This window comes from Hemiscyllium ocellatum, chromosome 12 (genome assembly GCF_020745735.1).
Source record: "Hemiscyllium ocellatum isolate sHemOce1 chromosome 12, sHemOce1.pat.X.cur, whole genome shotgun sequence".
Taxonomy (NCBI): Eukaryota; Metazoa; Chordata; class Chondrichthyes; order Orectolobiformes; family Hemiscylliidae; genus Hemiscyllium; species Hemiscyllium ocellatum.
Genome location: NC_083412.1, coordinates 58,051,763 through 58,078,881, shown reverse-complemented (window position 1 = coordinate 58,078,881; position 27,119 = coordinate 58,051,763). Strand labels below are relative to the sequence as shown.

The window sequence follows — 27,119 nt, the reverse complement described above, 5'->3', positions numbered from 1 at the left end:
TCATGTCTACATGAACTGAGTAAACTAGCACTCATTCTGATCCAACTTTCCCACACCTGGTCTGCACCAACTTTCTATCACCAAGGTGAGGAGTGAATCCCAAACACTTATCACCATCGACGTGAAAATGATTTTCCTCATGTGCCCTCTAATCCTTCTGCCAATCATCTTATATCTGTGCTCCCTGCTAACTGAATAGTCTGCTAGGGAAAGCAGGTCTTCCCCGTCTAATCTATCCAAACCCATCATTACTTTTCACAGCTCTAATGTTACCTGTAGCCCCCTCTGTTCCAAGGGAAATGATCCTACCTTTTCCAATCTTCCTGCTTAGCTGCAATATTCAAAACCTGCCAACATTTGTGTAATGGACTAAACTTCAAAGTCTCTCCACTCGTCTAAGCCTCTCAATATCCACCCCCCCCCCCCCCCCCCCCACAACTTATTGTGTACTCGCTTGCTTTGTTTGCCTACACCAACTGAAATAACCTCACTCTTCCCTGGATTGAATTCAATTTGCCACTTTTCTATCCATTTGACAAAAACATTGACTTTATCCCAAAGTTGACAGTGATCCTCATAAATATCAACAACCTGGCCAATTTTATGTGTCACCTGAAATGCTGCCAGGCATGCCTCCCACATTTAACTCCAAATCATTAATCTACACTGTATAAAGCAGAGCACCCCTGACACTGAGCCCTATGGAACATCAAACAGAAATCACTGTCCATTTGCAAAACCTGTCGACAACATTTACCCTGTTTTCTTTCATTGAGCCAATTTTGTATCCAACTGACCACATTTTGCAGTTCCCAGTGGCTTTAATTTTTGTGATGAATCTGTCATGTGGAACCTATTAAATGTCTTAATAGAATCCAAGTAAACAACATTCACTGCACGACCCTCTTCAAACTTTGTTGTCCATATGTTATTCTTTTTTAAAATTGCACATTTACAAAAGAGACGAAGCAAAATTCTAGCGAATGAGATGATATTGTTTTAAAATGAAAAATGACCAAATACAAATGCAATGCCATTAAATAAAATCATTTTGTTACATAGAACATTGAACAATACAGTACAGTGCAGGCCCTTCGGCCCTCGATGTTGCACTGACCTGTCAAACCAATCTGAAGCCCATCTAACCTACACTATTCCATTTTCATCCATATGCCTATTCAATGACCATTTAAATGTCCTTAAAGTTGGCAAATCTACTACTGTTGCAGGCAGTGCTTTCCACGCCCCTACTACACTCTGAGTAAAGAAACTATCTTTGACATTTGTCCTGTATCTACCAACCCTTAGTTTAAAGCTATGTCCCATTGTGCTAGCAATCACCATCCAAGGAAAACGGCTCTCATAGTACACCCTATCTAACCTTCTGGTAATCTTATATGTCTCAATCAAGTCACCTCTCAACCTTCGTCTCTCTAATGAAAACAGCTTCAAATCCCTCAGCCTTTCCTCATAAGACCTTTCCTCCATACCAGGCAACATCCTAGTAAATCTCCTCTGTACCCTTTCCAAGGCTTCCACATCCTTCCTATAATGCAGCAACCAGAACTGTACGCAATATTCCAAGTGTGGCCACACCTGAGTTGTGTACAGCTGCAACATGACCTCATGGTCCCAAAACTTAATCCCTCTACCAATAAAAGCTAACACACCGAGTGCCTTCTTAACAACCCTATCGACCTTGGTGGCAACTTTCAGGGATCTATGTACATGGACACAGATCTACACTACCAAGAATCTTTCCATTTGCCCAGTACTCTGCCTTCCTATTACACCTTCCAAAGTGAATCACCTCATACTTTTCCGCATTAAACTCCATTTATCACCTCTGAGCCCAGTTCTGCAGCTTATCTATGTCCTTTGTAACCTGCAACATCCTTCGTCACTATCCACAACTCTACCAACCTTAGTGTCATCCACAAATTTACTAATCCATTCTTCTACGCCCTCATTCAGGTCATTTATAAAAATGAAAAACAGCAGCGAACCCAAAACAGATTCTTGCTATGCACCATTAGGAACTGAATTCTAGAATGAATATTTCCCATCAACCACCACCCTCTGTCTTCTTTCAGCTAGCTAATTTCTGATCCAAACCGCGAAGTCCCCCTTAATCCCATGCTTCTGTATTTTGTGCAATAGCCTGTCACAGGGAACCTTATCCAATGCCTTGCTGAATCCATATACACCACATCAACCTCTTTACCCTCATCCACCTGTTTGGTCACCTTCTTAAAGAACTCAATAAGGTTTGTGAGGCACGACATATCCTTCACAAAACCGTGCTGACTATCCCTAATCACCTTATTTCTTTCTAGATGATTATAAATCCTATCTTTTATAACCTTTTCCAACACTTTATGCATGACAGGAGTAAGGCTCGCAGGTGTATAATTTTCAGGGTTGTCTCTATTCGCCTTCTTGAACAAGGGAACATTTGCTATCCTCCAGTCTTCTGGCACCATGCCAAAAGGCTCGGCAATTACCTCGCTGACTTCCCAGAGAAGCCTAGGATAAATCCCATTCGGCCCAGTGGATTTACTTATTTTCACACTTTCCAGAATTGCTAACACTGCCTTGTGAACCTCAATCCCATCTAATCTACTAGCCTGTGTCTCTGTATTCTCCTTGACAACATTGTCTTTTTCTGGTCCACATTACAAAAGCAAAAGCTTGTGGATGATGTAAATGTGAAATATAATAGGGCAGCAAGGTGGCTCAGTAGTTCGCACCACTGCCTCACAGTGCCAGGGACCCAGGTTCGATTCTAGCCTCGGGTGACGGTCTGTGTGGAGTTTGGACACTCTCCCTGTGTCTGTGTGGGTTTCCTCCCACAGTCCAAAGATAGGTGATTTGGCCTTACTAAATTGCCCATAGTGTTCAGGGATGTGTAGGCTAGGTGCATTAGTGAGGAGGAAATGTACATTACTAGGGTAGGGAAATGGGTCTGGGTGGGATACTCTTCGGGGGGGGCCTATTTCCACGCTGTAGGGATTCTATGAAACAGGAAATGCTAGGCATCCTCAGCAGGCGTGGTAGCATCTGTGGACACAGAAATATTAAAACCCTGTTTCTTGCTCACTGTTGGTGCTGCCACACCTGTGAAATGCTTCCAGCATTTTATATTTTTCCATTATTACACTTACTTGTCTGTAACAACAATTATGATCAGGATGACACATGGGTTTCTCCCCTCCCTGGGCAAAAAGTTTGCCAAATAGCTTTTCATAATCACGGTTCATTTAAATAAAAGGAAATAAAAGATTTCTATATTTTAGTTGGCAGCAGGTTTAACACACAAGTTGCCAACATCAAACAACACTCTATCATGCACTTCAATGATCCATTGCAAACCAACTGAAGCTGAATATGAAGCAAAGCAACGTGTGCAACAGAGGCTGCTCTTACACAGAACCCTCTGTAGCGGTTTTAAATTTCTGTTCTCATGTTTCAGTGAATTTTGCATATCATACCAGGAAATGGAAAACTTTCCATGTTGGAGTTGATGGCATGCATTCCTGAATCACTCACAGCAAAGGTTAGATGAAGGGCAAAGCCATGCAACTTCAACAATGTGCCTTTAATCCAAGCTCTATAAGGCACTCCCTGCCGTCTAATGACCCTGTTATGTCTGCACTGCATTAGGGAAGGCCAGCATTGCAAAGTATTGACTGTCAAATTTTTTACAAATTTGTTCAGTCAGGGATGTGTCCATTCAAGGTCAGCATTTAACACCCCACTCCTTGTTGCTCTTGAGAGGTGATGGTGAGTTCATTGCTTGAACCATTGACTCAATCTTGTCAATGGGAAAGGGGAACAGAAATTGTTTGACTATTCTCGGACTAATCATAATTAGTGAATGCTAGCAGACTATTCAACTGCATACAGCATCACATTCAAGTTTAATATTCTCAATATACATCTGGACACATTAAAACAAGAATGTTTGGATAGTGATCAGTAGTGGAGCTCCTGGCTGATTAACTTAGTGGTAGCCTCCTACCTTTTCCTCATGACCCTGTACATTGTTTCTGTTGAAATAATCATCCAGTGCCCTTGTGATTGTCTCACTTGAACCTGCCTACACCATACCCTAATCATTCACTTGAGAATTCTTTTCTCCCCCACACTTGTGTTTTCTTTCTCCCTCATCCCCACTGATAGTATGAACTTATGTTCATAGGAATATAAGCTTTGGAAGCAGGAGTAGTTTATTTGACACAATGAGCCTGCTCTGCATTCAATAAGAAGGGATTGTGCGCATTGTCAAAAACTATTATAAATTGGCTTGTGCCAGAACTACAGCAATGTGAAGAGTATGTTTGTAGTTATGGCACTGGATTTGTTTACTCCATGTTATTACCTCTAAATCCCACCATGCCAAATTTTGAAAGTAAACCATATAACTTTGGAAAGGCTGCTGAATCCTAAATAGTTAAAAATCACACAACACCAGGTTATAGTCCAACAGGTTTAATTGGAAGCACACTAGCTTTACACCCCAGTCCAACACCGGAGTCTCAAATCATAATCCTAAATAGTTTACTAATTGCCTCCATGCAAAGTAACTTAGTTGCCACGCCCACTTGCTGTGTGACTCAATGCAACTGAAATAGACTCTCAATCTCACAGCAGTACATGCAATTGCTACTTTGACAATTAGGAATGAGCAATAAGTACCACGTTCTTGGTGTGGCCCACATCCTGAGAAAAGTTATGCCAAAACACTGATCAGGCGAAGGTTACTTATAATATTTGTTAATATTTTAAAGTATTATAGATGAGAGGTAATATTTCACACGAATAAAATACTTGTCATCAGAAAGTTAATTGCTCTAACAACTACTTTAAGTAGACATAGAGTCGACCTGCTTGTGTAGAAATTCAATAGCCCTACATACATTTTTCGGGCATGCATACTCAAGGTATGCTGGAGATGTGCAATGTTTGTATGTATTTAAAAGTCTAGCCTGATCTCCTTCCATCGACTGCATTACCTTACATCAGCAACAATTGTCGATAAATCCACCACAACATATTTAGGGCAATATTAAAATTGGCCATACGTGATTGGTCTCTTTTACATTGATTGGATTTCCATGTTATTGATGTTGTGAAGCAGGTTTGAACACTATAAACTGGACAACATTCTTTATTGCAGGAACCGAGAGATAAGGACTCAATTTGAAGCAAAGTTTGTCAAAACCAAGCTTCTGAAACTTTCAGGCACTTAAGAGTATGGATTTTCCACCAGTTTAAACACATACTTGAATTTTACCATTGCATCACTACGTTCTGTTAATGCTGGATTTGCTAACCTGCTCTGTCACTTCACTTATTACATTGCCATTTCAGTTCGCAGGGAGTTAACAATGTAACTTCCTGTACATTCATCACAAAGACACGACATTAGACACCAAGGAAATAGGCAGCATGTGGTATTGGTAAGCTAAGAAATGTGCTGTCTTATATTTTGCCACATTTTAAAAAATGTGTCAAATCCTGTTTTCACAGGTTACAATGACCAGAATTGTTCTTTCTATGGAAAAAAACCCTTTCTTTTAATGGTTTACCCCTAGGGACTGCAGCACTTTTGCAAAAACAATGGATTTTGACACCATCTGACCTAATTTATGTTATTAGAATCATGTTTTAGAACTGAACAACTGACAATTCCAATGGCGGTGTGGCCTGCTTGAGGATCCACAACACTCTTTCGGGAACTTGTTGAGAAAGTACTTTTTCACTTCAAAGCAGAACAAATAAAGCTTCTGTATTGTTTCAAAGAGACAGTTCTAAATATCTAACAATTACCCAGGAATCAGGTAACTAATTACAGCTGAACCAAGTTTTCATTTTTCATAAATACCAATAATATAAAATAAAAGTTTAGTATCTGTGACCACAATATTTATTTTTTCAAACTTGGTTAAATGACATCCAATTGGAAAAGAAAAAATAGTTTGCCTACGAAACAGCTCTTTAAAATATAAAATACTTAATATAGCTAATGTGGGGCATTGTAGAACTCCGATCTGGTGTTAATATACGTTCATATTTTACTCTTTTTATTTGATAAGAGACTGTCAGTACAGACCTCCTCTCATCCTGAAAGAAACAGAAAACTCAAACTGACAGGAAAACTGACTCACAATCGTCTGAAAATCTAGGAAATCAACATATTTTGCAGCCTCAGATCAGGAGGTGCCTATGTTAGGAAGTTTCAGTAATGGACTGAGAATAGGGCTTCCTTTTCATGCACAGCCTTTTTCTAGAAAATGACTGTGTAACTTGTCACCTCTCCCTACGTAACTTTAAAAAGCTGATTGTGGTTTTACTAGTACAAATAAACACAAACAGGCCAGTGAAACCATTTCAGTAGAAATGACAACACTGCAATTGTGGTCCTATTCTGCTAAGAATAAATCAAGTTCGTTTCAGACTGAACCTAATTTACAGTTTACTTCCATGAAATGCAGCCTTCAGACCCATCGGAAATATTTTAAGTAGTCTGGACTGGCATAAGCTCTTCAGAGTGATCAATTCTATACTTGCCCATTCTCTAACAATAATTCTTCATTTCATTTGTGTAATTGTGCAGAAGGTTTACTATATTCCAGTCAGTGACATAAGCACATTGTGGCTGACTCACTATGTACTGTGACATGATTTTGAAATTCATCAAGGCTGCAGCTGTAGGATTTTGCTTTTCGCTTCATTCTTGAAACAAAAATAATGAAGATGGGATTCAGGCCACTTTATAGTGTGTCATCAATATAAGTTAGAAACAGTTGTGGTCCTAACAGTGAGTTTTAGTACCATACTTAGTACATTCCCCCTTTGGCATACAAACACAAACAGGCACTTGTTTTTAGCTCACTGGCAATTCATTTCACACTTACTAAAGTTTGTCTAGGATTTCCACAGCTTTGAGCCTTTCACATGAGCATTTATCACTGTCATTATCATCCGGCAGTCCCTCACAATGAGGATGATGCCTGCGGGGTTTTATGACTGGTGTGTTCTCAGGTGAATGAACAAGCCAATCGAAAAGCTTTGGCCAGAGAGGAGAGGAATTGCCTTGATTCAGAGGAGGGAGTTCTGGAGATAGGGTTCTACTCTGTTTCTATTTCCAGCCCTTCACAGAGTTAATGCACTGATTCTGTTGTGGCTTATCAAATGAGGCACGTTCACAGGTCATGACTTGTGCCAACTTGCCACCAGCACTGATGTCAATTTGTCACCTTTGCATCAAGGACTTCAGAGTTTCTCTATCCAGCCTGAGATCAGGCACTACCTTAAGTTGTGAAAAAAGGATCTGTTTGGGTTATTTGGCTTGCAAATTTGGTGTTTAGAATAGTGGATCTGACATCACGTGACCATGGTTATGATACTGGAGGAACTCTATTTGATGAGGATACTGGTCCTACTTGTCTCTGCGTGTCCTCAATGACATGCTGAAGGATTCACCAGCTACCTGTGCCTTTAGACAGCGATCGAAGTCTCACTGCAGTCTGGATGGATAGTGACAAAAACAGCATTGGAGACTAATTCCATTATCCTTCTAGGAGTGTTGAAGATATGTTTTGTGTAATGTCTGGAAGGCTGTACAGGGTGCCACTGTGCCAGGTCTGTTCTCTGGTAGTGACCTTTTGAAAAATATAACTGCATAGGTATTAGAAGGTTTCAGTGACTTTTAAATTACCCCCATCAATAACAATAGCTGGTGATGTAGATATTGTCTGAAGGAGGCTGGTGGACAGTCTTGTTCTAGCTGATATTATTGAGAGGCCAGTGCTTGCCTTGTGGTCAGATGTTGTCAGTCCTGGATATATGGGATGGTCATTTCAGTCTTTGTTCTGAGTCTGTCAAGGTTGAAAAGCTTCCCATTGAATAAAAACTTAATCAAGCTGTGTTAAATTGTACCAATATTAGTCACCAACGTGTGACTTTCAAAAATGGTTTCCTTTTGTTTAAAAGGCTAAGGTACACAGTATAATTTGACTTTTAACTATCTAGCATGTCCAATTTATTCCAATGTGTTTTATAAAATGTAAATTAATGCAAATTGGTATCCAATAAATATTTGAAACCTGCTTTCCAAATGCCTATTTAGTTTGCATTTTTTCACTGGATGTGCCCAAATTTAAAATGGATAGAGGCTGTTGGTTATCAAAAGCAATGTTTAGAATTCCTATGTGTATGCACATCTCCAAAACACAATGTTCTCCAGCCTACAAAATCTTTTAAGTGAACAAACTGCTAACCTTGGAATGCATGTCCTCAATAGCTCAGTAAAGACCCTGGAGATTAACAGCATTGGCAGACTTTCTATGTACCTCATCTACTATTGAAATTATACACATATATACATATATATATTAGATGGCATGACACACTTTATTCTCAGAATTGTTGCAAGGTTCCCCAATATATTGCACTCAAGCCTATGGTGCCTTTGTCCTGGCACAAACTGCCATCTACTGGAAAAATGGAGTACAGCAGTTACGTAACATTCGACATTTTGAAGGAAAAATCATAATAGGCTCCAAATAAATGTCTCAACAATCTTTCCCAGGCACACCATTTATAGAGTTAATCCATGTTATTATTTCATCTAAACAATAGAGGAAAGGAATATTATTCATTTACTGCAAGAAATGTTAAATAGAGACTTGGATTTATATATCTGTTCAGCACAATTCAGACAAAATCTTTCATAATTCTACTAAATCTCCATTTGGTAAAATTCCAAACTTATTTAAAAAGAAAAAGAGTCCCAGTCTGTCAGTCCTTTCTTAATATTTATATCCATACATTTCTAGTATCATCCTTGCAATTTTCTCTGTATCCTTATTTCTTTTTAATAACATGATGATCAGAATTGCACACCATGATTAGTAACGAGGACAGAACACCCCTGGTCCTCACCTTCCACCTCACTAACCTCTGTATACATCACATCATCCTCTGTCATTCCTGCCACCTACTAACAGACCCCACCACTTGGGATATATTTCCCTCCCCACCCCAAACAGTGTTTCGGAGAGACCCTTCTGCACGACTCTCTTGTCAGATCCACGCCCCCCCCCCCCACCAGCCCACACCTCACTCCCAGCGCCTTCTGCTGATTCTGCAAGAAGTGCAAAACCTGTGCCCACACCTCCCTCCTCATCACTGTTCAAGGCCCAAAGGATCCTTCTACATCCAACAGAAATTCACCTGTACTTCTTCAAACGTCATCTACTGTATCCGTTGCACCCAGTGTAATTTCCTCTATATTGGGGAGACAGGACACGAACACACACATCAACCAACCCCACTGTCCCTTGGCTGAATACTTCCCCTCCCACTCTAACAAGGACATGCAGGTCCATCGCCTCCATCGCCTAACCCTAACCACCTGACACCTGGAGGAAGAATGCCTCATCTTCTGCCTTGGGACCCTGCAACCACATAGGATTAATGTAAATTTCACCATTTTCCTTATTTCCCCTCCCCCCACCTCATCCCAATCCCAAGCCTCCAACTTGGCACCGCCCTATTGACCTGTCCATCACCTTTCCCATCTATTCACTTCACCCTCCTCTCTGACCTATCACCTTCTTCCGAATAATTTCTCACCTTCAGCCACCTACTGCATTCTCAGCTACCTTCCCCCAGCCCCATCCCCTCCCATTTATCTCTCTGCCCCCTTGGCTCACAAGCCTCATTCCTGATGAAGGGCTTATGCCTGAAACATCAATTTTCCTGCTCTTTGGATGCTGCCTGACCTGCTGTACTTTGCCAGCACCACACTCTCAACTCTGACCTCCAGCATCTGTAGTCCTCACTTTCTCCTGGTTTAATTAAGGTTTGAAACTAGTTAGCACAACTTCCCTACTTTTTGATTCTATCCCACCTGAATTTTGGCTTTTCAGTGGCCTTTCTAACCTACTGTGCAACTTCCAGTGACTAGTGTATTTGTACTCAGGATCATTTGTTCATCTCCCTACTGAGACATACTCTTCCAAGTAATAAGTGAACGCCCTATTTTTCCCCTTAAAAATGTATTATCTTGCATGTATTTGTGTTGAACATAATTTGCCAGTTAGTTGCCCATTCTGCAAGTGCAATAATCTCTGTAATTTGTTTGCCAGTAATTTGGCTGTAATTTGTCCCAAATGTTGGCAACTGCAAATTAAGACCAATAGACATAAGAGTGGAAGTAAGGCCATTCTGCCCATCAAGCCCACTCCACCATTCAATCATGGCTGATGGGTATTTCAATGCCACTTAGCCGCACTCTCCCCATAGCCCTTAATTCCTTACAAGATTAAGAATTGAAGACATTTAATGTTCTGGCCTCCACTGTGCTCCATGGCAATGAATTCCACAGGCCCACCACTCTCTGGCTTAAGAATTATCTCCTCATTTCCATTTTAAATTGAACCCTTCTAAGGCAGTGCCCAAGTGTCCTAGTCTCCCCGCCTAATGAAAATAAATTCCCAGCATCCACCCTTTCTAGGCCATGCATTATCTTGTAAGTTTCTATTAGATCTCCCCTCAACCTTCTAAACTCTAATGAATACAATCCTAGGATCCTCAGCTGTCCATCATATGTTAGGCCTAACATTCCAGGGATCATCTGTGTGAACCTCCGCTGGTCCTTCATGAGGTGTGGGCCCCAAAAATGCACACAGTATTCTAAATGGGGCCTAACCAGAGCTTTATAAATCTCAGTAGCACATCGCTGCTTTTACATTCCATCCCTCTTGAAATAAATGACAACGTTACATTTGCTTTCTTAACCACGGACTCAACCTGTAAATCAACCTTTAGAGAATCCTGGACTAGCACTCCAAGATCCTTTTGTACTTTGGCTTTATGAATTTTCTTGCAGTTTAGAAAATAGTCTGTCCCTGTATTCTTTTTTCCAAAGTGTAAGACCTCGCATTTGCTCACGTTGAATTTCATCAGCCATTTCTTGGACCACTCTCCTGAACTGTCTAAATCTTTCTGCAGCCTCCCCACCTCCTCAGTACTACCTGCCTGTCCACCTACTTTGTATCATCATGAACTTCGCCAAAATGCCCCCAGTCCCTTCATCCAAATCATTAATATATAAAGTGAACAGCTGTGGCCCATCACTGAACCCTGCAGGACACCACTTGCCACTAGCTGCCATTCCAAAAAAAAATTGCATTTTTGGTTCCAAATCATCGGTGTAACTCATGAACAACTCACGGGTGGCATGGCGGCACAGTGGTTAGCACCGCTGCCTCACAACGCTAGAGACCTGGGTTCAATTCCCACCTCAGGCAAGTTTGCACATTCTCCCCGTGTCTGCTTGGGTTTCCTCTGGGTGCTCTGGTTTCCTCCCACAGTCCAAAAATGTGCATGGTGAATTGTCCATAGTGTTAGGCGTAGGGAAATAAGTCTGGGTGGGTGGCTGTTCAGAGGGTTGGTGTGGACTTGATTGGAAGGGCCTGTTTCCAATCTAATACCAATTCATACCATGCTAGATTTGCCTTGTCTTCTTGGGGGTACCCAAACACATTTATGCCAGTGTGATGAGATGTGGAAATTCTCTTTATTCTTGCTGGTACTAGGTTTGCTGCAACTGAGTGTAACTGAGTTCCACCTGTCAGCATCCAGCCCATATCCCTCCAAACCCTTCCTATCCAGATGCCTTTTAAATATTGCAATTGTACCGGCCTCCACTACTTCCTCTGGCAGCTCATTCCATACACGTACCACCTTCTGCGTGTTCAACCCCTCAGAAAACGAACAGGAAATGACATCACCACAAACCCTAGGAACCCCATCCAGGACAAACATATAAATAGAAAGCAGGAGACAACAGCTTCGCTTCACTTGGAGGTCACCACTGATGATGTTACCTAGCCAGATAATGAAACGTCTGGATATCAAACCTACAGATCAGCGAACAAACCTACACCCTAAACCTCAGCCTGAGCTATAAACCTTCACAAACCTTGCAGAAAACTGTCTTATTTTAACACATCTTTTTCCAAATTCCTCACTAAAAGTACATTTAAAATTAGGATTTGGCAGTTGCAACACAGAAGAATGGGACACTTACATTTGTTGCTTTAATCAAAAGAAGTTTTCGTATTCATTTATGAGGACATAGTCATTGTTACATAACCTGAGGCGCCATGAGAAAGTATGCTTCTTCAGGAAGCACCAGCAGCAAGGGAACTTTTTCTGTCTCCAGGTTGCAGGTGGAATTAAAATCACTCTTTATATCAACATTACAGCTTGAATTAGGTTGGCAGATTAAGCAGGAAATTATATGACATGAAAACAACTAGAGTAAATATAATTAGGACTATCTGGTCATGTGAGGGACAAATGTCAACAGTCTCTGGTTAAGCTCTGTCTGAATGGCTTAATTCCATTTTGTAACTTCCATACATATACACATCCAACCGGAACTCTGTCAACAAACACATTGACTTGGATCCCATTTACCACCCCCTGAGAAAAAGAACAGGAAACAACATCACCACAGTAAATGATGTTACCAACTCAAGGAAACCTAAATACATAAATAAAAAGTAGGCTATACCACCAATGCTTCACTGGAGGCTCATTGATGATGGTATGGTGACCTAGTATGGTGACGAAACATCTGAAAACAAACCTTCCAGCTCAGCAAGCAAACTTACACCCATACACACATCCGTTGCCAAAGACACAGTGTGAACTGTTGAATGATGTTCATATTCCATTGCATCAGGACATCTAAACTCTGTTAGATGCCACAACAGATATAAAGGAAAGTCTGAAAGAATAGATAAGGTTGTATACTTTATGCACATCTGCCACATTCTTTATCTGGGTCTGTACCTGGGCCTGAGGCTTTATTATTTCTTATCTACATGATGACATCTCATATTTAAGTGACCAATTTTCACTGTTGGAAACTGTACAACATATTTGAAAAACTTCCAATGTCACTCTGTGACAAAATATTGACAAAACAAAGGATCTGGCTGCAGTGCCAAACATAACGAAGCTTCTTTTGCAGCATTTTCAAGATTCTGTTTACACTGTTACAGCTTTAACCATATTCTTTAGAAGTAATAGCACCAGTAAAGAAAAGGCTGCAATTATCTTCCAGAATTTTGGGTGGTCACCTTACAACAAACAAAATACTTGAACATACACACCACAGGTTCAAGAGCAGCTTTTTCTCTCCTGTTATTAAACTGCTAAATGGACCTCTCTAACCTCAAATAAGTTGATCTTGCTGATGGTAATCTTGCTTTGCACACCTTCTTTGTGCCATAACTTTGAATTTCTTGCTCTAAGGACCTGGCTGTATTGCTCACAAAACAATGCTTTTCACTGCACTTAGGTACATGTGACATCAATAAATCAAATGGAATCAAATACTTTTGAGACAATTATAAAGTCAGAAATGGAGCAGTCAATTTTCACATAGCAAAAACAGTATTATGATAATGAACATAGAACCTGTTATCATGATGTTGATTGGAGGTATAAGTCTGAGCCAGGAGGCTGAAGCTAACTCCCCTAATGTCTCTGCAGAATAGTGTTCACAGTATCTTTTACACCTGACAAAGAGTAGACAAAGTCTTGTCTGAGCATGATTGGGAGACACGGGTATTGGACTGGGGTATACAAAGTTAGAAATCACACAACACCAGGTTATAGTCCAACAGGTTTATTTGGAAGCACTAGCTTTCAGAGCGCTGCTCCTTCTTCAGGTGGTTATGGAGAAATCCACAATCACCTGAAGGAGCGGTGCTCTGAAAGCTAGTGCTTCCAAATAAACCTGTTGGACTGTAACCTGGTGTTGTGTGATTTTTAACTTTGTTTGAGCATGTCTTCCAAAATGGCACTTCCAACAGTACAGCATACCCTCGCAGTACTGCATGGGAGTATCAACTTTCTGTACACAATTATCTGCAGTCCATCTTTAACTCTCAATATAAAACATATCAAACTGAGTGATAAAGTGAGAATCAATGATTCATCACTGGTTAAAGGCTTTTAGATTTTATAGGTATATTATTGGTTAATGAACTCTTCAACAGCAAAGTTTGTTACTATGAATATCATAGGACATAAAAATGATTTATACAGATTGTACAATTAAAATTTTACAACTGTATTCACTTGTGGTCTGTGGGAAAATCTCTCATTTTCCCAGCTTGTATTCCATCTGCTAAGTTTTCACCCACTCACGCAACCTACCCATATTTCTGAATAGAATCTTTGTGTCATTCTCACTATTTGTCTTCCTTCCTATTTGCGTATCATTATAAACTTGATGATAGCACATTAATCCCATCAAAGTGGGAATGGGATACTGAAGTTGCTATATTGGCCATAATCACATTGAACGGTGATGCAAGCTTGAAGGGCTGAATGGCCTACCCCTGCACTTATTTTCTATGTTTCTATGTATTCAAGTCAGTAACATATATTGTAAATTATTATGGCCCTGTCACGGATCCCTGTGGCACTACGTTAGAGAGTGCCATCCTGACAATGCCTCCATATCCTAACTCGCTCTCTTCTATCAGCCCATTTTCCATGCTAATTTTCCAATTGCAACATCATATATTCCCCTCTTATTAAGTAGCCTTATGTGCAGTAACGTTTTGAATCACTTTCGGAAATCCAAATATATTGCATTTATTTGTAGATACATACTATTTTGTACAAAAAGCACACTGTTGGTCGTCAGTCCATGTGACACTTTATTAATTCCTCCTTTGGAAATTGAACCAGTCGGACACAAGGCTGGAATACAGACAGATTTTAACCTCACACCTTTAATACATTGTCTGAGTTGAGATGTCTTTTTTTCATGAAGCCTTAAGTTATCTCAGGAATGCGACTTGAAAGAAGTTCTGGGATTTACATATTAATGAATCGAAACCTGCCACTCATTCTAAATGCTTAAAGATATAACAAAAATCTAGCTTTGTTCAATAGTTTGCATCACTTATATGACTTTTTGATCTTTTACTATAAATTCTGTGCCCAAGATCCTGCCCCACTAGCTAACTGATGATGGAGCACACCTGTTGTGTGATTTTTAACTTTATCCACCTCAGTCCAACACCGGCATCTCCACATCATTGCATTTATTGGTGTCCCTTTATCAAGACTGCTTGTTACCCCCTCTCATAATTTTGGCAGGCATGATTTCATTGTCATGAAACCGTGCTATCTTCAGCTTGATTTTATTACATATTTCTAAATTCTCTGCTATTCCGTTCTTTATAATAGATTCTAACATCATCCCAAAGGCAGGTATTAGGTTCATGACAGATATTGTTAGAGTTAAATTCTATTACTCCCTAACAGCATTGTGAGCATACCCGCACCATCGAAACATGCCACTCAAGGTGGTTCACCACCAGCTTCCATTAGGGCAATTTTTTTTTGGTTAGATTAGATTCTCTACAGTGTGGAAACAGGCCCTTCAGCCCAACAAGTCCACACTGACCCTCTGAAGAGTAACCCACCCAGCCCCATGCACCTAACACTGTGGGCAATTTAGCATGGCCAATTCACCAGCTCTGCACATCTTTGGACTGTGGGAGGAAACCGGAGCACCCAGAGGAAACCCACGCAGACATGGGGAGAATGTGCGAACTCCACTCAGACAGTCGCCCAGGGCTGGAATCAAACCTGGGACTCTGGTGCTGTGAGGCAGCAGTGCTAACCACCTTGGGCTGGGAAACAAATGCTGGCCTTGCCAAGCAGGCCCACAGACCATGTAAGATTAAAAATTCTAGGAACATATGATGATGCTTCAAATATAGCATATGTTCAAGATGCTGTATCATGACACAGTAATTATCTTATTGTGACAACATAAACACTTCAACAAATTATTTAGTTCATCCAGCCTCATGAAGAAAGATCTCATGAGTGTACCACACCTCTGTGCAAATCTCATGAACAAAGTTCATCACAGAATACACTGAAGTGTTAATTAGTAAAGTATGTTTTGGTTTTGGTCCAAACAAGCTGTTGGCATTTCATACCATAGAAACCTTTTGAAAACTGGATGACATACTAATTGGCTACAGCTTAAGCACGTACTGAGAAATATCAGAAGTAAATCATGGAACTTTCATTCTTTTCTGTTCGTGCAGGCTAATTCCAGAATAAATAATAGTAATGGTAGAAAAGTTAAAATTACAAGTTGAGTGAAACTGAAGGTCCTCTCACTGCAGAAGTATGCGGATTAGAAATATCTGCCTTTTCATGCTGAAAGCTTTTAGTAAATTCTGACACTATCAGCTCTGTTCAAGGGTCATAAACCATTTCAAATTTGCCATAATAGTCTGGAGTGGGTTAAGGTAAGCTTGCAGCCACTCAGCAAGGTTGTTCACTCAATATATCAGTAGTTAAACAAACTATTGTAGAAACAAATTATAAAGTGTCTGTTTATATTAAGGGGAACTTTATTACATGACATCACCATATATCCATAAATGTTATTGAGAGATATCCAAACATTTATCTGGATGTGTGTAGCCATAATACCATGGAGGAACCTTGACACCAGCCAGGAAAGTGCAGGTTGCATTACTGATGCCCTTGCTAAGGGACTCAGTTTCGACCACAATTATCACCAGCACACAGTGGGTGAATAAACAGTCTGCTGGATATACTAACTCATCAAGGTTACTTCAATATATCCTCTTTTCCAGTAATCTTTATTACGAATAAGGAGATGAAAAGCAATGTCATGGGAATAGAATCATACCAGAGATCCCTCCCAATCTCTCTGTATCTTGTCTTGGATAAAGTTTGTACCTCATTCTTGGACAAATATCAGGAATTTTCTACACAACACCATTAAAGGATAACTGTCACCACCAATAAATGCTCAAGGAAAGCAGTTTCCCTTTCTCCTTTGAGTTTCCTAAAGGAACACAAACATTTTGGAAATTTATGTCACTGAAAGAGGTTCTTTGGCCAATTGTGTCTGTGCTGGGGGTAGACTTTGAAAGAGACTGCACATATTCTTTCCTGCCAGGCATTCGTTTATCTAGCCAATTGGGGCAGACAGGTCCCAGGGGATAGAGACCAAGGAAACTAAACACAGTCCTGGTCAGAGGATGAGTGTAAGTGATCATTCTGAATCAGAAAACATTGTGAAAAGATGATAAAACTACCGCTGAGCACAACTTGTGAGTTGAATTCTGGAACCACTTTATATGACATATAGATTTACAAAGGTTGGATGTTTATGAACCATTGGGCACTTTATCTTTATCCATAATTGCTGTAGAGGTAGATTTGGTATTTGTTTAGTTTTACTGTCTGTGTGAATTAACTTAGAAGTTGAATTACTAAAGGATTCTAAGCATCCAAGAGGCTTTACTAAGCGAAAAGCTATAACAAGATGTTCAATTGGGAAAACATATGTTTTAATAAAGATAAAAGAAATTACCATTAATTTAGTGAGATTTTGCTGAGGTATAATGTGTAATGACATTTGGCTGTCCTTTGTAATTGAACAATTTATTAAACATTAAATAACAGCTACAAGTAACACATATTTAAAATGAGTATCACATGGCAGGAACAAATAAAAAATTAATTTGAAAAATGCAATTATTCTTCAAGGCATTAAAATACACAGCAAGAAAAATCGTAAGGTACTTAATCCTTTAAGCACATTATGGGGTAGAAGCACTATTAGCAATTTTATTCTATGAATTCAGAACATGGTCCTTTTAAATTCATTTCTCCCAAATTTTAGTGGAGACTACCACTTCAAGTATCAGAAAGAAATCTGGTACAAATATTTGCATGATATTTGTTTATAGTTATTCCCACTCATGTTCTTTCCACAGTATTAATATTAGCTCATAACTCAATTTTCATTCAGGTAAAACATGGGGAGTCTTGAAAAGTTAGTAAGTTTTGGCACATTGGAGCTCGCAGTTTATTTAAGGTGTCTGTGGATTTTAGTGGAAGTACACACCAGGATTTATTAAGAAATCATTAATTTTCTGAGATGTAATATCCAGTTCATTTGTGTTAGCATATTTAAGCAGGTTAAAGCTCTTCACAAAGTAATGTCGAAGGTATCTTTGTAGTACACATTTCTGAAGTTTCTTTACCAACCGCAGAAAGCTTTTTTGGAAATTTTTCCAATCTTTAGAGCGTGGATATTTCTCACAGGTCCAAAACAGAAGTGTCTGGAAAAGGGAAAGTAAGCAGTTAGCAATTCATTAATGCAGTTATATTGCTGTGTAGAACTAATGAATGAGATTTCATCAGGTTGAACATAGATTGCTGATTTTGTATTATCAACCTATTGAAGAACCAATGCTATCTTCAACTATTATCTCCATCAGTTGGCAAAAGTATATTAGGTACAGCTTCTGGCAACACTAGTGTGATTTTTTATTTGATTATGCACAGGGATCTGAGAGTCCTGAGGTCTGGGTTTTCCCTGACTGTGGAACTTAACAGCATGGGACTTTTGCTCCCCTTTTGGTCCAATCCCCCAGCCTGCAATTGGGACTGGGGGTAGGGTGGTGGAGGAGTTGACAGAGGGCATAAAAACCTCCAATAGGAGGTTCAATCCACAACACTGGAGATGGGTTAATCACATTCACTCACCCACTTTAAAACTTCAGGGATAGCATTTATTACTGACTGTCCTACTAAAAGATAGGCTACAATTATGGACTACATGATCCAATTATTTCATCAATTATTATTTTTCAAGACAAAAAAAAAGTAACATTATCCACCTCATATTGTAACAAACATACTGTAGCTTAGCTCAAATATTCTTTATCAATCAATATAAAGTTAAATCTCACCTTTATTGTACTAAAATTTTCCAGGATGCTTCACAGGAGCATTACCAAACAACATTTGACCCTGAGCCACACAAGGAGATACTAAGATAGATGACCAAAAGCATGCTCAAAGAAAGAGATAAGTTCTGATGAGTGCCTTAGAAGAGAGAGATAGGGAGAGGTGGAAATTTAGAATTGAAGATCTTCTGGTTTGACAGCTAAAGGCACAACAACTAGTGGTGAAGTGATTAAGATAGGATGATGATCAAGAAGCTAGAAGTAATTCCATGTTGACATCTCAGTGGGTTGTAGAGATATGGTAATTCTAAATTGAAGCTTAACTTACAACCAATATAGGTTAATGAGCACAGGAGTGATGACTCAAGCATGTACTGTATATATATTTCGCAGTCATGGCACTATGTTTTTCTCCAATGGTATGAAGAAACTGGATGAAGATTAAAAGGCAATTTGAGATAAATACAGGGTTAATAATTGAATCCTTAGTGAGTGATCCAGACTATCTCATTATGTGATGGCTTTACCATATATTTTTAGCAATGATTCCAACATTTGCAACTTATCTATAATTAATCTGGAAGCCACAGCGCAACCTCCCTTGCTTTATAAATCCATGTATCATAAAGCAAAGACTGTGGGAATGTTATAACACTACAATACTAATATTATAAGCGATCTGCCTTGTAAACCATAGCATATTTCTTACCTGTAGGTGATAGGATGTAATGACTGGTTTATTTCCAGGACACCAATAGTCTTCTTTCAGCTTTCTGATGACCTGTAAACACTTCAGGCGGCAGCCTCCATCTTCATCCATATCCTCTAATAGTTCTCGTTCGGCACGTGTGAATGAAAGCTGCCAGTGGTAATTTGATCTTGCCAATAAATTAAATCCAAAGGACTACCAAGATAGAAAGCATTGGCAAGTGAAAAGAGCAGATCTCTAATATGCTTGCTAAATAGACTTTAACATTCAAGAATTAGGATTTTAACTTCCCTCCCTTGTTATATTTACTGCAGGAAACAAAAATCTGGTTCACTATTTTTGAATAAATGTAGAAAAAGGAACAATTGCAGAAGCATTCGACTGCAATTTGGTTCCATGGTCCTGATCCCAATGAATTCTAAGTCAGGAACGCAGGTCTCCAGCAGTGGAACTGCTTCCAACTTCCTGGAAGCAGCCACCATATCCAATTAAAACCAATGGTTAGCTTCCCAACAGAAGACCCTCCTAGAGTTGAGAGATCAACAGCTCCATCATTAGAAGTAGGAGCTGCCAAGAAAGCGGGGTGAATTTGAGGGCACCATCAGGTTAAATATACTTTGAAGACTTCCTAAACATTTATTATAAAAAGAGGCCATATCTGCCAGACCATCATAGTGACGGTGGAGGGGGGTGGGGGCGGGGATTGTCCTGCTAAACGATGACTTATGGTTAAGCTGTGGCCAGGTTGCTATTTAAAGGCAGGTTCTGAAACACCATTGTAGTTACTCCATGGGTATTTTCATCCCAAGTTTTAGCTCAAAATTTGTTACATTTCTCCGAACACAAAGATTGTCATAGATCACATAATTCATATGTTTTGAAGTATTTCTGAAAAAGGATGTCTTGAAATGTATTCTTTTACCGATTGAAAAGGGGTGGCTTATTACGGTTCAATTAATGCAGCTGAAAACAGATCTATTACAAGAAGGACAAGTAACCTAATTTTAAATGATTGAAAAGAAAGGTAAAGTTGCCATTGTTCTGCTTTCTCATTAGAGATAGAGATGGCTGGTGGTGAGTGTAATCTGAGGGTCACTGTGCTTCAGGTAAGAGGTGAGGTGTGAAGACACAATCTTCATGGTAAGCTCAGCTGAAGTGGACAAAGTCCACCCCAGTCCAATACCGTCACCTCCAAATCATGACTATCATCAGCTGAATTGGGAATTGAACCCATGCTGTCCGTGTCACTTTGCATTGCAAATAAGCCATTCAGTCAATGGAGCTAACCGACTGCTTTTTTTTAGAAAATTAAAAGGACAGAGTGAACAGTTTTTAAATAAACTTGAAATAAACATGCACTTTAAACTTTAAAACATTTGCATTACTGTAATAATGCCAAAAAAAACTGTATAACATTTTATCTCCTCAGAGTTCTGCAAATTAATGCAATTAGTGGAAACTCCCAATGGTGTTTTATTATCCAGGATTGGCGGAGCGGGGCGGGGGTCAGTTTTATAGTCAAAGCTAGCTTCTATTGCAATATTTTCCAAACCAACACAAATCATTGAAACTTCTTTTTATTGAGCATCATTCGAGCTTAAAATTTTGTGACCTTTTGCAGGGATTCTACCACTGTCAGGCAAATTGCACCAAAATAAAGAATCAACTTAATTAAGTAGAAACCCCACCATGTTGTATTCATTGAAATTAATTATACAATCAATTTCTTAAAGCACAATGTGGATCAAAGCATTTGGTTCACAAGTAAAGGATTCACCAGGAAAAGCACTACATAACTTGCAAGATTCTCATCATTCTTCAATTTAACAAATCCTCCATGAACTAATATCCAACAACATGAGCTATTTCTATGTAAACAAAGACAAGGTTAAGGAATGGACCAAAGTAGAAGCAAGAACCTGAATCAATGCATACAACAGACAAACGCAGCCTTGTTAACCCTGTGAAAACCCCTCACCAATATCTGGGGCCTAAAGCCATTGGGAAAATTGGGAGAACTCACAGTCTTATCAAACAACATCCTGATACTGTTGATAAGGTATGATTCCATAAGTGTGACCTGATAATGCAAAGGCTATGGGCCCCAACAACATTCTAACAATTGGTCTTAAGACTTCTCCAGAACATTGCTGCTTCCCTAGCCAAGCTATTCCCGTATATTACAGCATTTGCATCTACCTAACAATATGTAAAATTGCCCAGGTGTGTACCGCAAAAAAGCAGGACAGATCCAACTGAACCAATTACTATCTCATTAATCAATTCTCACTCATCAGTAAAGTGATGGAAAGTGTTTCCAACAGTGCTATCAAGTAGCACTTGCTCAGCAATAACTTGCCCCCAGTTTGGGTTCTGCCAGGGCCACTCAGCTCCTAATCCCATTACAGCCTGGGTTCAAACATGAATAAAAGAGCTGAATTCCAAAGGTGAGGTGAGAATGACTGTCCTGGACACCAAGTGTGGCATCAAGGAATCCTTGCATAAAAAGAATAAATGAGAATCAAGGGGAAATCTCTTCCTGGTTGGAATCATATCTAGTGTAAAGGAAGATGGTTGTGGTTGCTGGAGGTCAGTCATTTCAGCTCCATGATATATCTGCATGAGTTCCTCAGGGTAGTGTTGTAGGCCCAAATATCTTCAGCTGCTTCAAAGATCTTCCCTCCGTTGTAAGATCAGAAGTGAAGATGATAGACAGAATGCCAATAATCAACATGAACTGCGAAAATCTTGATATTGACTGTTGTAGAAAAGCTGAGAAATATCAACCAATGAGTCAATTACTTTCTTACTCAATTTAACAGTCAGGTAACCCAGTCAGAGAGGGGGTTCTGGATCCAATTATTAGTAATTACCTATTTGTGATCCACATGATAAAAGTGAAGGATCTAGAATTCAATAACTGTAAGTATCATTAGAATAAAAATACTAACGACAGTAAAAGCACGTTATTTTAGTTGTTACTTTAATTTGAATTTGCATCATGAAATCCAAACGTCTTTGAGTTCTTAAAATGGTCGGTAGCAAAGATTTCCACAGATTTCCTTTGACAACCTCTAGTGGAAATAAACTACAACTGTAGGAATCTGCTCATATATTTTACTATTTTTTTCATAAACTTCTTTGAAGAATGAACTACAATTCAACATTAAATAATTTTGACAAGTCAAAATTTGGTATGAATTACAATGGATTGAATCATAGAATCAAAAATTATGGAAGAGCCCCTTCATCCCATTGAGTTTGTCATGCCAAAAATATACTACTACCTGCACTAGGCCCATGGCCTTGGATGTTATGAAGAGTTCTTCCAAGTGCTTTTAAAGGTAGTGAGGTTTCCTGCCTCAACTACCCTCCTAGGCAGGGCATTCCTTTTTCTGGGTGAAAAAGCTTTTCCTTTCACCCTCTCTAAACTTCCTACCTTTCACTCTAAAATTATACACCCTTTTCATTGACCCTTCAACTAAGGAGAAGAGCAGCTTTCTATTTACCTTGTCTATGGCGCTCATTATTTTATATATCTCTATCAGGTCTCCCCTCAACTTTCTCTGCCCCAAATCATTCAATCTGAGCCTATCTAGCCTCTCTTCACAGCTAAAATGCTTCATCTCAGGCAACACCTTGTTGAATCTCCTCTGCACCCCTTTCAGTGTAACACATTCTTCCTCTAGTGCGGGTCAGAACAGCACACAGTATTCCAGCTGTCCTAACCAAATCCTGTACAGCTCCAATATGACCTCCCTATTCTTATAATCAACATTACCATTGAAAGACATGCATCCCGTATGCCTTAACTGCCCTATTAACCTGTCCAGTCATCTCCAGGGATCAGTGGATGAGCATCCCACAATCCCTCTGTATCTCTGAACTTCTTGGCACCTTCCCATTTAATGAGTACTTCTGTGCCTTGTTACTTCTTCCAAAGTGTATCACCTCATATTTATCAGGACTAAGTGCCAATGTGTTACTGATCTGCCCATCTATCCAATCTGTTTATATCATCCTGTAACCTTACACCTTACACGTCACTGTGAACCACCAGTCTTTGTGTCATCTGTAAATTTACTTATCAATCCCTTCACATTCTCATCTACTTCATTTATGAATATCACAGACAATAAGGGACCCAGCACTAATACCATGACACACCAGGCTCCAGTCACGCAAAAATCCTTAAACCATCACCCTCTGTCTCCTGTCCCCAGGCCAATTTTGAATGGCTTGTTCCTAATGTTACAGCTCCATCCGACACTATTTGGAAGAAATATGTGGATGAAACTCGGACCGTATGGGAGGGTGGAATGCCTAAAACCTGCGTGCGTAAATTAGAATAATAGATACAATGACTGTGGGATGAATTTTCACTTTTACAGCTGGCGAGTGAAGTGAGTTTCATGGTGTCCAGTCCTTCATGCTCTGGGGCACATTTCCACTTTTCCCTGCATTAATTAGGCACTCAAGCTGTTCGGCATGTTGCTGAAGACATTCACCCAGGACTTTGCAGTAGCTCTGTCGCTGTTCATGAAGTACAGCTTGCAGTATTGAATACACTCAAGGGCTCACACCCACCTCATGTTCACAACTTACTGACCCTTCCTGCACTCTGTGCTTCCTACTCACTCAGTGGAGACATTGCTCCAGCTGTCCAGCACACACATGACCACTAAATACTCTGGCATCCACTTCCAACATTCTCCGTCCTTCTTTTTGTCTCGTTACAAGTAAATCTGGCCCACCCTTTGAACTGATGTCTCCACAGCATCCTGCCTGACCTAGCTCCTATCCTTGAACTGCTTGCACTTGACTTGCGGGACTCACTGCAACCAACCTCCATTCCCCTAGTGGTGTCATATCTCATGTCTGACACTGACAGTACTCCCCGACAGACCATAGTCCTGCTCCACCTGACTGAGGACCCTTCCCCTTTGACTTTTATACATTGCCATTTGCTTGTGCTGTTCACCAGACAAGTTTCTTGAATGTGCAGCACTCAGAGGTTCATTGAGCATGGTGTCAAACAACGACGTATCCAGTCCCTGTCTGACTGATAGATTGACTGTTCTGTGCCCCCAATGGCACAGGCTTTCTGTTCCTCCATCACTAAAAAGCGATCTAAATCAAAGGCAGCCTGTAACACAGCGCTAAAGTCATTGTGTGATAAGAAAGTAACAAGAAGTAGACAGAAGCTGGCAGCTTCTAAGGAAGTGCTAGTGTGAGCGAGAGCTAAGAAATCAAACTAGGAAAATGAGATCTGTGTGTCCTTGTCAGTGCAAATGCATTCTGTGCAGAAGCATGTGATGCGTGGCTGTCCCAGTATGTAAACAGGCCTGGCAGTATCACTCATGCCATAGTTGTCCGTCAACTCCAAATTCAAGTGATGAAAGCCAGATGTTGTACCAGAGTTGGTCACCAGAGCATGTAAACAAGTTTGTAACGTAGTCAGACTGGTGATTTTCCAATATGGAGTCATGGCAATGAAGGGTTGAGGAGGATGCTGATCAAAGAGCATGCGGGGATATTGTTCAGAAGAACCACGGCAGCACGGTGGCACAGTGGTTAGCACTGCTGCCTCACAGCGCCAGGGACCTGGGTTCAATTCCTGCCCCAGGCGACTGACTGTGTGGAGTTTGCACATTCTCCCCATGTCTGTGTGGGTTTCCTCCGGGTGCTCCGGTTTCCTCCCACAATCCAAAGATGTGCGGGTCAGGTGAATTGGCCATGCTAAATTGCCTGTAGTGTTAGGTGTAGGGGAGTGAGTCTGGGTGGGTTGCACTTCGGCGGGTCGGTGTGGACTTGTTGGGCCGAAGGGCCTGTTTCCATACTGTAAGTAATCTAATCTAATCTAAAACCAGCGTCGTGTTTTCTGCTTTGAGTCCTTCCAGAACTACACCACTCCCTCAAGACTGAAAAAACTATCATTTAATCAACGTACAGTACTCTGTATTTTAACTAATCTGCAACAGGTAAAGAAAATCAAGAACACTTCACTTGAGAGATAAATAGTGCTCTATAAAAATAGTGCTCGTAGGGATGGGGCTCCCTTGTACAAATGTTCAGCTGTGCACGTTTGAGAGCGAGCATTAAATTAATCTCCGAGATGCAAACTGGCAGATGTCAGAACCTGTGCACTCTTCATTTTGTTTTGGAGCAACCATTTCCAGCCAGTGACAACCATGGGGCAGACCCGAAGTTGTCAAAAGTGGGCCCTTGCTATTTTTGTTGTCTGCCAGTTCCCTTAGCTCAACGGAGAATTTTGCAAGTTTGGCATTTAACAAGTACCAAATATTAAGCTTCTTTGGTTCTAGTGAACAATTAAACAGAACCATAACTCTGACTGGAATTGCTTATTATTAATCAATATAGCTTGTGACCATTCAAAAATAATCAACAAGTTACGTTTTTTCCCCTTTGCACTCCTGAGAGACATCTTGGGACATTTTACATTTAAAAGGGACTAATGTAAATTATTGTTCTGGTTGAAGCTAATTTTTTCCATCCCCATCTTGCGCTCCATCCTTCTCAAGCACTTGCCTTTAAAAGCTGACTTGGCAATCAGCCATGTGGCTTAACTTAATGGAGCTGACAGAGCAGCAATGAGTGTCAATGATCTCAATGGTCACAGTATCTTTCATTGTTTACAGCATATCGGTTCAGACAGTCTCTCTAATTTTAATCAATATCTGCCATTCTGGCTGTCCTGTGAATTCAACTCCTCGCTAGCTAGGTTTAACTCAACAGGATTTTTAATATGTACTCGCTGATTTCAAATGACACAAGTAGTGAATACCAATTTAAACTGTTCAAGTCAAGGTTTGGGTTAGACAGTGAAGCATAATGGAATCCATTTACAGAGCAAGGCAGGGAAAAAGATTGAGAGGTATGTACGAATGGGAAAGGACTGAAGGAAAAGGGAATTGAAAGAACAGATACAGAGGGAGGAAATTAGGGGAGTGAAAACAAAAAAGCTAGAGATGGAGGAGAAGGAGGGAAATAGTAGGAAGTGATGGGGAATAGAGGGAAGGCAGGAAGAGGAGAGGAAAGGATGAGGGCTGTAAAGGGAAAGATAGCAAAGTGAAGAAAGGAAAGGAAGGGAATAAAGATGGCATATTGAGGAGGAGAATTCAAATCAGTGGGAATAAATTATCTGAATCAAGGAACAACCAGAACATCCGGGAACTGCAGCAAGTACTGTAAACGGGAGTTGGTGGACTTGCAGTAAGGGAAATTTCAACAGTTTGGGTTTCCTCCCTGTTCAGTTTACAGCTGTTGTATCACCTTAGATATGACCCCAGTGTCATCATTTGGTTACCTAGTGTTATATTTACAGTTCTGAAGAAGTTATATTGAACTTCAAACATTAACTCTGTACCTCTTTCCACAGATACTGCCAAACCTGCTGAGTTTCTCCAGCATTCTGTGTTTATTTACAGAGTCATGGCTGGATGCATGATGCAACATTGAGACTATTTGAATATATAATATATTACCGAGGTCTCAGCTCGGTGGCGTACTCGGAAGTCTTGATGACTGATGCA

At 40.1% G+C, this 27,119-nt stretch overlaps 1 protein-coding gene across 5 annotated transcripts in view; it reads right to left on the bottom strand.

Annotated features, from left to right (window-relative positions):
- Positions 1-17,671: 17,671 nt before the first annotated feature.
- The window catches only part of mab21l3 (mab-21-like 3), a 51,004-nt gene continuing 41,556 nt past the window's right edge, over positions 17,672-27,119 (bottom strand). For all 5 annotated transcript variants that reach the window (XM_060833070.1, XM_060833069.1, XM_060833073.1 and 2 more), the window contains 2 exons: positions 19,567-19,761; positions 17,672-18,227 (listed from right to left, as the gene is read on the bottom strand). In XM_060833070.1, coding sequence (XP_060689053.1) covers positions 17,994-18,227; positions 19,567-19,761 — 429 coding nt within the window. In that variant the 3' untranslated portion in view covers positions 17,672-17,993. The remainder of the gene's footprint in view (positions 18,228-19,566; positions 19,762-27,119) is intronic.